Source organism: Pteropus vampyrus, unplaced genomic scaffold, assembly GCF_000151845.1.
Source record: "Pteropus vampyrus isolate Shadow unplaced genomic scaffold, Pvam_2.0 Scaffold194, whole genome shotgun sequence".
NCBI lineage: Eukaryota > Metazoa > Chordata > Mammalia > Chiroptera > Pteropodidae > Pteropus > Pteropus vampyrus.
In genome coordinates, this window is record NW_011888975.1 from 1,313,727 (window position 1) to 1,326,066 (window position 12,340).

The window sequence follows — 12,340 nt, forward strand, 5'->3', positions numbered from 1 at the left end:
TGCTGCTGGGCCGCAGGCAAACCCTCTTTCGGGCCAGATATAAGGTCCCTTTGTCCCCAGAGCCCCGCTAACTCAGTAGTGGGCACCAGGCAGTCATGGTGAAGGGGACAGTCCCTGACTGCAGGGAGTTTCAGCCCAGCGAGGGATGAAAGGGAGTGTCAGGGAGGCCATTCTGTCCCCACGCTTTGCAAAGTCATGCACTTTTGTCCTGGGAGGGTACATAGTAACTTCCACCTGATTATCTATCAAAGCGACCCCCCTCCGATTAAGAGCACGGATCTGAAATTCATCCCACCACCTCCTGAAGGACCATGTGAGAAAGGTCAGCTTCCCACAGCAGGTGACACAATGGGTGACAGTAATTTCTCCATACATTTGCATACGTTTGCATAAACCAGCGTCTCCTGAAGCTTCACCCCACCCCAGCCCCTGAGCTCACCTGGTGGCCTTGGTGAGCCTGCGCCTGGTCACCTCGGAGGCCAGGTCCTGGGAGGGGAGGTTCATGCTGCTGCCCGCGAGGCTCCTCTGAGCCATGGCCCTGCGCTCGGAGGATTCCAGGAGTTAAGGTTCACTGCACCTGTGAATCTAAGACACAAGCGCCAGCCAGCACACATGCTCCAGGTGACAGAGGAACGCTCCCCCGAGGCCGCACGGCAAAGTCTGCAAAGGACTCACTGCGGAGCACTCGGGGGTCCTCCCTGCGGCCCGCCCCAGCCCTACTCCCCTGCCCCGGCCTGGGAGGCAGGTAATTCTGCAAATATGCGCCACGGGGAGGAGTGAGGTCCTCCCGCAGCTAGGTAGGACAGGCACCGTTACTGCCACCTCGCCAGGCGGCAACCGAGGGCAGCCACAGCGACCCTGGGTGACAATGGGGAGACGGAGACCAGACGGGTGAACTGACTCTCCCTGGCCCTCACAGCGGGGCCTCGTCCCTTGCTGCTTCCTTGCGGCGGCTCTGCCACGGGGCCCTGCCCTCACAGCCTCCCCAGAGCACTCGACCTTCTAAGGAACAGGAAGGGGACACGGACAAAGCTGGGGCTCCGGGCCAGGCCGCTTGTTCAGACGCGGCACAGGCGCTGGAGGCTTGATGCTGACACCAGAGGCCGAAGCGGCCACCTGTTTGGCGCTGGCCACCGTGAGGCGTCTTTACATGATCTCACATGCAAGGTGACTGTTAAGATCCCCATCGAATGAATGGAGACACCGAGCAGCAGAGAAATCCGGTGGCTTCCCCAGGAGAGACCTGGGCCCGAGTGTCCGGCTTCGGAAGCCGTGCTCTCTGCTGGGGACCGGGCCACCCTCACGTTCTGCCTCGGTGCCACGCCTCCCCCCGAGGAACGGGAGGTGACTGTCCATTCCCGGCCAGCTGGCCACACTCGCATGGTGGCACTGCCATCCTCGGCGTGTGAATTGCGATGGCCTGAGCTCGCCAGCCTGGTCTTCTGGCTGCAAGTTTGTTCGTAAGAGGAAGCCCGTTGACTCACCTTTTGACGCCAGATCAGCTCGGCCGGGGCCCCTTCCACACTGAGCTCCTGGTCTTGCAAAGCAATGCCCTCCTGGCAGACTCCACCTCCTGAGAGCCGGACAGGCCGAGACCGCCACCAGCTGCCTCCCCTTCGGTCTTTCATCCTCCTGCAGGCAATCTCCGAGGAGCTCGAGTTAATGGGATTGACTTGTGCCCTTAGAAAGTAGCAGCTGACACAAATGATCCCGGTAGACGTGACCTTCATGACAAATCCCCTTAGATGTGGCAGAAGGCAGGTCTGAGTGCAGAGCTGGGGAAGGGCATTCTGCCACCTGGGCTAGGAGGCTGTTGCAGCTTAGCCACTGGTAAAGGCGACATCTTGATCTAGTAGCTGTCGACTGCCTTTGAGATGAGCCCGCCCCTTCCTGGTGATGGACAGCACGTCTGCTCAGGGGGCAGGTGCGTGGGCTTTGAGACGGAAGCCCTGGCTGACGGCACGACTCCCTCGTTTGAGCTGCGTGATCCTGGGCAAGTCGTTTCACTTCCGTGGGCTCCGGCGTTCTGACCCGTAGCGGTGACACTTCCTTTCCCCAGGCAGCTGCGAGGGTCGAGAAGGTATTTGTGAAAATCCCTGATCGGACTTCTTCGTATTTATGAATGTTTTCGTGTGTGCGTTTAGCTTGGATGAATACGTGCGTGTGCAGGATGTTGCCCCTCACGGGACACCATGAGCGTAAGCGTTTCTTCGCGGACCCCGTTCTGTTCTGTAGTTTTTGAAAGCGGGCGCCCCGCCTTGTCCCTCCCTCCCGCCCCCGGGCTTGGCTGTGGGGGCCCAACGATCGCTTAAATTGAGTCGCAATCTGATTGCCAGAGCATCGTGTTCCCATCCGCCTCCTCTGGTCAGACCATTACCAAAGCCTCTAAACTGTGAAGGGTTTTCGAGGAATACATGAACTTCTGTGTTGTGTTTGAATCTGTCAGAGGCCATTATTGGGTGTCAACTTCAGAAGGGACCCAGGGACCACTGATTTCTCCGTTTTGTGTCTGTCGCTCTGCCGGTGTGATGGCTTCCGAGAACAAAGTCTGGGCTTCCGTGAGGAGCCCCCGGGAGACTGGGCATGGGTCCGGGCACATCCGCAGTGACCACCACGCGGCCCAGGCGCCCTGCGGCCCGCGCTCGCCATCGCGATGGTCCGCACTTCCCGCAAGGCGCTCCCAGACCCTGACACCCAAGCGTGACGTGTACGTGTCAGACCTGTGAGGAGAGTCCCCGGCAGTGCGGGGGGCTGGCAGCAGGAGCCTGTGCCTCTACGCTGACCGCGGAAGATCGCGGCCACTTGTCAGGTGACACTGCTGCGATTCAAAACGTGTCCGAATATTTAACAGCTACATTTTCCCACCCACAGAATACACGTGGGTGAGATACGAGAATATGTATGCTTCAGAAGCAGGAGAAAAATGTGCAGCTACGAGACGCTACGACTAAATGGAGAATGGGGCGCAGAAACTTCTCAGCAAGGCTCTTCGTGTACGGAAAACAGGCTGAGGACAGGCCTGGGAGAACAGGACAGGTGCCCCTACCTGGCCTCACAAGAAGACGAGCCGGAGGGCCAAAGGCACCTGCGGGGACTACGTTGTCCTGCCCTCCCTGCGAGAGCAGAAGCTGGTGGGTCTGGTCTGCTGTGAACGGGCTCCGTCTCCCTCACTGCAGAATTCGTGGGCCTGATGCAGTTTTTACAGACAGATACGGCTGAGGTGATAGGATGGTTAGCCCCGCCGGCGACGGGGCGAGGGGACCCTCGAGCGGATTCCCAGTTCTCCTGTCGCGCTAGCGTCTTTGCACGTGCTCGGCTGAGTGCCAGCCCGTCACTCACCCTCCACCTCCTCCCCGCCGGTCCCCTGGCGGCCGTAGTGGCCAGAGAGAAACACCACTTGATGAGCGGTCTCTCCGGAAACCCGTGACCGCATTCAGCTCCACTCTTCAAGTTGTACCCGGGATCCGGCCACTTCTTGCCACCTTCCCTGTCACCGCCCTGGGCCCAACTCCCCATCCTCTGCGGCGTAATTGCAAAGCCTCCTAACCGGTCTGCCCGTTCGTCCCTGTCCCTCCTTCCGTCTCTGTGGCACACGACCAGAGCAGTCCTTTTGTGCAAGTCACGGCACCTTCTCTGCTCAAGCCTGTAACGGCGTCACATTCCCGAGGAGAAGCCCACACCTTAAACGGCCTTCGAGACCCAAGACGACCCGCTTCCTCCCCTCGCCCCGACCTCAGCCGCGACCCCTCTCTTTTCCTCACTCTGCTCCACCGGGCCTTGCTGTTCCCGAACCCCCGGGACACCCCTGCGGCGGCCTCTGCCTGGAGTACCTCTGCCCCAAGGGCCTGCGTGGCTCGTTTCCTCCCCTGCTTCGGGTCTTCGTCGTGTTGCCCGCATGGTGACGGCTCGAGTCCTCCATGTACATGGGGAAAAGAGCAGTCACAGCACCTAACACCGCCAGCCACTTTGTAGATCTCCTCTGTCTGAGGCACTTGTCAGCTGCTGGGGGTGTTGATGGCAAGTCCCTCCCCAGGCATTGCTTTCAGCTTGGGACAGCGGCCTCTCAGCCAAGTTCATGGCCTTCCCCTAGAGACGGACAGCCCTCAGCCAAAGACCGGCCACTGTGGGATAAGAATGCCCAGCCCCTTGCCTCAACTTGGGATGACTCTGAAGGCCATTTCCCGCTCCGGGGTGGCCTGCAGAATGGACTGAGGCCTTCAACGGAGCCGTTGCAGCTCGTTTCCCCCCTCTGTCCTTGGAGATCCGCGCAGAGGGCCCCCCACTACTGGACGCCCTGCACGTCCGTCTTCATTTCAGTGTCTGTGTCCTAATGAGCTCAGTCTAACACAGTTGGCACCGGTAGTGGACTCGAGAAGATACAGGCAGTGGATTACTAGGCAGAGAGAACCATGTCACCCCCTGGTGGCAAGTGGAGCATTAATGACCCTGGCAAGCTGTGACGGCCACTTGTTACCGTTTCATTGGTGGTGAGGCTGGATGCGATTCTGGGGGAAGGGAATAAACTGGCAGGTCCAGTATCTCAAGCTTTTGAGAGGTTCGGGGGCAGCACTACTGTGTGGACGCATTTGGGAAAGGCAACGACAGATCTGGACCCCTGATCACCATACTAAGACTCTTCCAGTTTAGCAGGCATCTCGAAGAAACGGCCTAGGCTTCATCAAAAAGTTGGATGGAAAATAAATGTATATCTGAAATCAAGCACTTAAGGCACCCCTAATTTTCGATTTTACCACTTTGACCAGCCCCCCGTCCAGAAAGACCCTCGGAGGGCTTTTTCTTAAGAATCCAAGTGATGCTATGTCACGTTCACCCTACCATAGAGAATCCACAGCAGTCGTGGCTTGAAATCTGATGTCACTGTCTCCTGGGTGTTTCGGGAAAACCATATGGAGCCATTGCCTCGAGCACCCACAGCAGACTCAGCCCTATGCCTGAGAGGGTGAACGGGGCCAGCAGACGGGAGGACACGGGCCCAGGGAACACCTCTCGTTTGCACCTTGAAAGCAGCGACACAAAGGGGCTGACACGGCCGGCACAGCATGCACACACCATCACCCTGTTCTTTCTACTCCATTTCACAAGCAGAAACGTTATGGCTGAAACTTAAAGCACCTAAAATAGAATCAAATTAAGACGCTTTTCACAAACAGGCCGACTGTAGTGAACTGCAGACTATGGTAAAAAAGATTGGAAAGGGAATGTGAAAATACCCAAAATGCTGAGCTGTGAAATATGGTACAACGACAGCGTGAAAATCCCCAGTGACCTGTCAGAAGACACGCCTCGTACATCAGTCTACTGTCAGCTTTTAAAAATCCATGACACATTCCGATTCTCCCTTCTACATCTTGCCTCCAGCCAAGCGTTAAAACTTTTTTCTGATTTGTATCGTGAAGACAACAAAATGCCTTTTCAGACTATCTCCTCTCATTCTCTACCCCTCCTCCCCCATCTTTTCTTCCATCATAAAGCACAATTTATTAACTAAGGACAAAAACAAGCCCACTGCCCTCTCACCCAAACAGTTTACGAGGGCAGAGAATGTTAAATCTGTGTGACCAAATCTATCGTCAGCCACTAGTTAGGGCATATTTTGAGAAAAGCCTTAGACCAAAAAGCTTGGATGTCAAGGGAGGGCTTTCTAGTATTTGAGCACCGTGTGTTTAAGAACCACGGGGTCCGCGAGTAAAGAAGGCACGCGGTCATCGGCGACTGAATTCCTAGTTTTCCGAAAGCTGGGCCTGGAAACCACGTTCTGGCCATGGAATCTTAGGCAATTATTTTCCCGCAGTACTTCACTCTCCAAGTTGAGTGAGTGAGTCAATTCCCGTAGTGTCCGCCTGTGCAGGTGATGACTGGGAATGTGCTTGCAAGGACACGAACAGTGCAAATCCAAGCGACACCTGCCCAGCAGAATGGTGACGCTATTTTCCACATCACCAAGACAGACCTCTCTCTTCTTCCGTGACGGACCTCGTGTTTTCAACATGAGAACAGCCACCCCGATAGGGGCCAGACCACATTTACTCTGACTGAATAGGCTTTGTAGTTCCCAAAGTCAGAAATCAAATCTTTAGATAATATTGCTCACTACTTTTGGTACGTGACAGATTGCTTCAGATTTTAGGAATGGATCAGAAGTGCCAAGATTCATTATTTAGAGAATACTTTATTAGTTTCTGTAATCAAACCCATGTAGATAAGACCTTACGTATTTAACACAGTGCGTAACCCCTGTACAAATGGAGAAAATTACGTCCAACGTTTCTAGACCAATATGGCTGTTAATTTCTGTACAATGCCAACCCAACACGGTACACCTGGGATACTTTTTCCAAAGTTGACAGCACAGCTAAAGTTTCCAAAAATTCAAATTGTGTATGTGTGTGTAAAGAGCAATAGCAATAAGTTATGCATCAATAGCAATAACAGTTTTTCCAGGCTCTACAGTCATCTGCACAGAAGTAGAGAGACATCCAGCACACTCCGTTAAAAAAACAAAAAAAGGTAAAAAACAAAACCCCAGAAAACAGCAAAGTTCTGTTACTGTCGTGGTACCTGGCACCATTTTTTTTTTAAATTAGCTTCTCAATCATCATCTGGAAAGAAAACATTCTAGAATAACGTCATTAAAAACAGCTCTGATAAAGCACGGTCACTACTACGTATCATGAAGCAGGTACGAGATATCTTACATTCACAGAGGTATGGTACAGTACTGTCCTACGTCTATGGTACTAGAGGATACAATTAAAAAGGCATTATTTGAGACTTGATTCTATTGTTCCAGCAGAGGGCCCAAAGGGTGGAACGACACGGCTCTGGTGAAGAATGCGCCTTCTTAGCTAGGATTTCCTTCCGTCAGGGGCGCGGTTCTAGGTACTCACTGCTCCTCACGAATATCAGCTAAAAACCGTTTAAAAAAGACAAAAAAAAAAAAAAAAAAAGACGGGGAGAAAAAAAAAACCCACAACCCATTGGATTCATAGAGATGACCGCGCGGAGGCAAGCAAGACCCAGCCTAACGAGCGCCTCCCCAGATCCGCCGTCTGAACGGCGAGCGCGCCACGGGGCAGATGCCAAGCAGCACTGCAGAGCTTCGGCCACGGCCACCACACAGCATCGTTTCAGACAGAAGCAGGAGCCCCACACCGCCCGCTCGGGTATGTCAGGACGCGGGCAGCGCTAATTCATCATGTGCTCGCTCGTCCAGGGAGAAGGGGAGGTCGGTTACTGTACTCTGATTGTATTCAACTCTATCGCCATGTTACAAAAAACAGCAAGCTGCCAGACTCGAAAACAAGGCTCCTCTCTCCAGCCCCAGTCATCTTCAGTGTCTCACCACCAAGCCTACAAATGCTGTCACCACATCCGGAGGACAGAAGGGAGCCAAGAAACCACATGTGATGCATTCAGCTGGGACCTCCGCACTGGTCAGGCCGAGCTCTCCCTCGGCCGGGCTATTTTCCTCTTACCTCCGGTGTGTCATCTAACCATAAGGATTTAGTTCTAAATTACATCCACTCGAGAAATGCGTGCACGTGTGTGTGTATGTAAATTCTGACTGAAGACGCATGGCCATCGGCAGAGTGCGTGTTGTACGGTAGGTGCAAGCTGACAGCAGCTGTGCGTCAATGTGAACGGCCGCTGTGTCCCCGGGCACCTCCGAGCTCTGGAAAGGAGAATGTCAGAGGCCGCCGGCCCCTCTGGCTGGGGGCATCATCTCACTTCATTCTTCCTCTTTCCCCTCTCCCCGCCCCCAGCCCCCCGGAATAAACCACAGCCTTTTAAGATTTTGTTTCTTCGGTTTTGATCGCCTGAGGTTTGATTGGTCCAGTTCTAACAGGTTTGGTGGCTATGGCGGGCGCGGGGGGTGGCTTTTCTTCTGCTTTTTCCTGACAGACACCAGGAGTGTCGGTCAGCGTTTCAGGAGGCTTGCTTGAATCACTGTCCACTTTCTGGGCTTTGCCTCCTATCTGTTTGCTCTGCTGCTGCTCAGAGAAGAACCGCTGCGTGGACTGAAGCACCTCTGCTCTCTGCTTTGCCTTAAAAAACGAGAAACAACAACTGAAGAGGCTGCAGCACTACCAAAGCCTGTCGATCAGTCTCAGTTCGAATTCTCTTAGCAATCACAGATCGGTTTCCCCACGCTGGCTTGGCCAAACCAGAAGCACCTCATTGATCTGTCAGCTTTTAATGGATAGATCTCTTCCTATCTCTGAAAACATTCCGTGGGATTTTTTTTTTTTTTTAATATTTGAAAAGAACAGACCACCTCCCACCACCTTTTCAAAGTTCGCCCTCTTATAAAATAATAAAATAGAAATTGCTGTTGGTTTGTTATCTTTTCTGGAACAAACCTTATTGATGCAATTTTATACAGGGAGCCTGCTTGCAAATTTGAAAGCATATACGTAACACTTAAAATCTGTAGTTATCAATACGTGGTCTACAATAAAATGAAAAGGAAGCACTTATATTGTGGCATTACCAACACCTAGGACCAAATGTCTGGTGGCTGAGTCCTCTTCCCACAGCTCTCTTCTGCAGGGGAAGAGCATCAGAAATTAGTACTACGAACTCACTGATCACTAAGTTCTGATAGCTCCTACCACGCTCTGAGCGGGTAAAACGACTTCCTGGGTGTCCTCTGTGCCCCCAAGGACCTACTTACGTCGCTCTGTAAGTTATACCACTGTGACTTACACAATTATAACTCAAGTTTCTATGCCTCTTACATTTAAAAATAGCCCTTCATGCCCTACAGGTAATTTATACGACCCAAAAATCTGAAGCAATTTTCAAGAAACGTACGCCCTTGTCCACCCCATTATTAGCTCCAATGCCAGTTCCAACAAGGGACAATCGAGTGCCAAGGAGCCAGGAGGGGAACTGGAAACCAAGGCCAAACGGTCTCCAGAGATTTCTACATGTTCTAACTAGTACCTTTAACAGTTAAGGATGGGTGGACACCTTAGGCACAGCCTTAATCAAAGGAGAAGTTAGTTAATAAGAGTTTCGCTGCAGGGCAGTCTTTAGATTTGATTACTTGGGATCAGAAACAAGGGATACCAATCCCAAAAACAGCTCTAGCCAGTCCCCAAACCCTCCCACCGGGTAACCGTAAGCCCGGCTCTCCTTCAGAGTAAAGCAGGACCACGGACAGTCTCTGCTGGAAAGCAGGCGGCTTTGCTCTAGTCTGACCTGACACATATTAATGACAAAACAGGCAAAATTACTAAGACTGCTAAAGTCGAGTCTCCGTAAACACGGAAACAAAGGCATCGCTGTAAGGCTTGTGCTCTGAAGACTGTCCCCACACAGACTCCTGAAGGCACTCTTCTGTGTCAGCGAACCTCACGCTGACCAGTGCCTTCTGTCATGAAGGATCCCAAAGTGCTTTATTGAGCTCTTCATCTACAGTTACACAATCTGTTGTGGAGCACAGCCACCCAAGGTGGCAAGCAAAAAGGGGGTATGAAAACATTTGGAGAAAACTGTACTTGGATGACCATGAGAAAAAAAAAAATCAAGACAGGTAACATGTCTCACTCATTCCAAGTTTTTGCATAACTGTGATTTCTATTTCTTAAGCTCGGGGAATGGGGGGTGGGGTATGGGGAGAAAAACAAAGAAAAACAAATGAAAGAAAATGGGGAAGCGTATAATAATTCATATGACCTTTTTGCTCTTCAAAAAAAAAAAAAAAAAAGTAGCAGCTAGACTCAGATCTCCCTCGGATATGTTTTAAAAGCGATCACTTGGCCAGAGTTTAAAATGTTAAACTTGTTTGCTGACTATAATTGCGAAAGAAAAAAAAAAAAAAAGGGGGGGGGAATAGGGAAGAAAAATAAAAGAAATAATTAAAAAAAAGAATGAACAGGAGTGGTGCGCGGGTTGGGTCTGCTGAGGCGTGAATGCCTGGATGTGCGGTTACGGGTCCAGAGGCATCGTGAGACGTGGCGCAGAGACAGAGCCGTGCTCTGCTGGCTGTCAACGCTGTACTAACCTTCATGTCTTGCTCAGCCTTCAGCGCAGCCTGGGCCTGATTACCTCTGACTCCAGAGAGTGATCCACAAGGACCCCTGGCTACGTGTGGCAAACGAGCATGGCTCATGAGGCCTGTGGTCAGCGGAGGAGGCATCTGACTGGCCAGTGCCATTGGTGGCCTCTGAACAGGCGCTGGGAAGGTGTTAGTATGTGGGGCTCTTACCAATGGAGGGACCAGGTTAGGCTGAGAGAGAATCTGAGTGAAAAAAACAAAACATACAACATTAAACTGTTAAAAAAATTTTTCTGGCCAACTAGACAGGGCTGGCTTATCCCAGAGTAAATCTGTACCAATTCTGCCAGTGGAGGGAAGTGAACGGATTTGTGGGCGGGCGCCATTCTAGTGCGGGGGCTAAGAACCAATAGGCCACGCCTGGAGAATCTAACAGAAAAATCAGGCAAAGCATGCTTTGGTGCTAGCATTTTGGTAACAAATTCTGAAGGGGAGATAGAAAGCCTATTACTTAGAATACTTTTAAAAAAAGGTATATTTGTAGGAAAGGCACATTCCCATACCAAACATAAGATAAAGATAAATAAAAAATAATGCCAATTCAGCAAATATGTGTTTTCTCAGGAACCAATTCTAGTTTGTGAGCGTTCTTATTAATTTTAGTTAGTCCTTCCATATGATCAGCAAAGGGAAGAGAAGCCAACACTTTTTCACATATATTAAAACAGCTTTTGGAAAATTTACCTCGACTACACAGTTATTATAAAAAAACAAAAAACAAAAACCAAAAAACTCAAAAACCAAACCAAACCAAACAAAAACCTTTAAACCTGGAAAACTTTAAGCACTGGGACCCTTCTCTAAAAAGTCAACTTTTTCAAAAAGATAAAAGGAACAGAAGTGGAGTAAATGATCAGAGCTGTGTGGGGAACCTTCTGACTATTTCTACTGTCTGCTTTAGGAATAACCTGTGTCTAGCTAAAAATTATAGACACTATATTTGAATGCCATGAATTTACTGTTAAATTAGAAACTGTTTCTAATTAAAAACTGTGCTTCTAAACTGGTTATAAAATGGCAAGATTACATGATCAGGGAACTAGCATAAGCGATCATCTGGAAGGAGCTAGGACTCCGTTCTCACTTAGATCTGCCCACCTGGGGTGCAAACTGTGTGGGAAAAGGCTGTGCCATTCTCACAGCGGCGGGGGCCGACGGGAACTGCTTCTGATAGACGATGCTGTTCATTTTGCTGGACTGGCTGCTGGGACTGGTGGACGTGGCCCTTGGAAAGAAGTCGTCACTGGTCAGTACAGTGGTGCCAGATGCACAGTGCCCTTAGACGAGCCGGAGGCAGTGTGCTGGGCAGGCCCACAGACGGGGGAGCCGTAGCGGCTTAACCCCGGGGCACCAACGTTACCGCGGTGGGGAGATGTTGGGCGGCAGAGGCGAGGAGGGCGCCGGCCAGATGTGCCGGCAGTAAAAGGTTTTTTCTTAAAATATAGTATAACAAATCACATTCTTAATAATTTAACAGCTTAACATTTTACTTAAAACTATCGATCGGACTGCCTTAACAGCTTACCACAGGACTGCTGACGTACTGCGCACCTAACAGACAGTGCTCAGTTACCTGGGAATTCTATAAGCAAGTGTAAACACCCATTTTACCGGAAGGGACTAGAGGTGGGTGTGGTGCTTCTGCCGCTGATGGGAGGTGTGCCTGGTTTCATGTCGATGCCACTTCCAAAGGCTTTCAGTTCCATTTCGGACATCTGAGAGAGAGCACAAAATAAACTTACCATTTCTGCAACTTCACAAGCTAACAAGCCGTGTTTAATATATGACATGAAAAGACTTACTCTAGCAAAGGGCAAAGCATCCGAATCCCGAAACCCTGTGATTAGCTTTCAAATACCATGGCCTTAAGAAGGACAAATTTGTGGCTGAACAGTCTGAGACTGTGTAAATCCAATTCTCCCACAAAATTTGTAAATTCTTTATTACTCGTTAAAAACAGAGGGGGCGAAACACATTAAAAGTAAGTCGCTAAAAAATAAGCACGTTAGGGTTCGGGATGTCCCAGAGGGCGGTGAGACCCGACGCGTTTTCTCTGCACAGACGATGCAGAGGTGCACCTCTACACACGTGGCCTCGAATTCTCAAAGCAGCGGCTGCTCTCTCCCCACTCACTTTGCCGGTGGTCGCGATCATGCTGTGCTGTGTTCCCGCGGGGATCAATCCTCTGAAAGGCTGGCTGACCTGTGCCGGCCGACTCAGGCTGGGGGCCTGCGCCTGGGGGGTGGTGTGCTGTAA

The 12,340-nt window shown here is 51.1% G+C and overlaps 1 protein-coding gene across 1 annotated transcript in view; it reads right to left on the reverse strand.

Moving 5' to 3' along the window:
• Window positions 1-6,170: 6,170 nt before the first annotated feature.
• PRRC2C (proline rich coiled-coil 2C) overlaps window positions 6,171-12,340 on the reverse strand; it is a 78,004-nt gene continuing 71,834 nt past the window's right edge. Inside the window, exons 29-32 of the mRNA XM_023537591.1 lie at window positions 12,218-12,334; window positions 11,696-11,799; window positions 11,183-11,309; window positions 6,171-8,066 (exon numbers count right to left, since the gene is read on the reverse strand). Of these exons, the coding sequence (XP_023393359.1) occupies window positions 7,809-8,066; window positions 11,183-11,309; window positions 11,696-11,799; window positions 12,218-12,334 (606 nt within the window). The 3' untranslated portion in view covers window positions 6,171-7,808. The remainder of the gene's footprint in view (window positions 8,067-11,182; window positions 11,310-11,695; window positions 11,800-12,217; window positions 12,335-12,340) is intronic.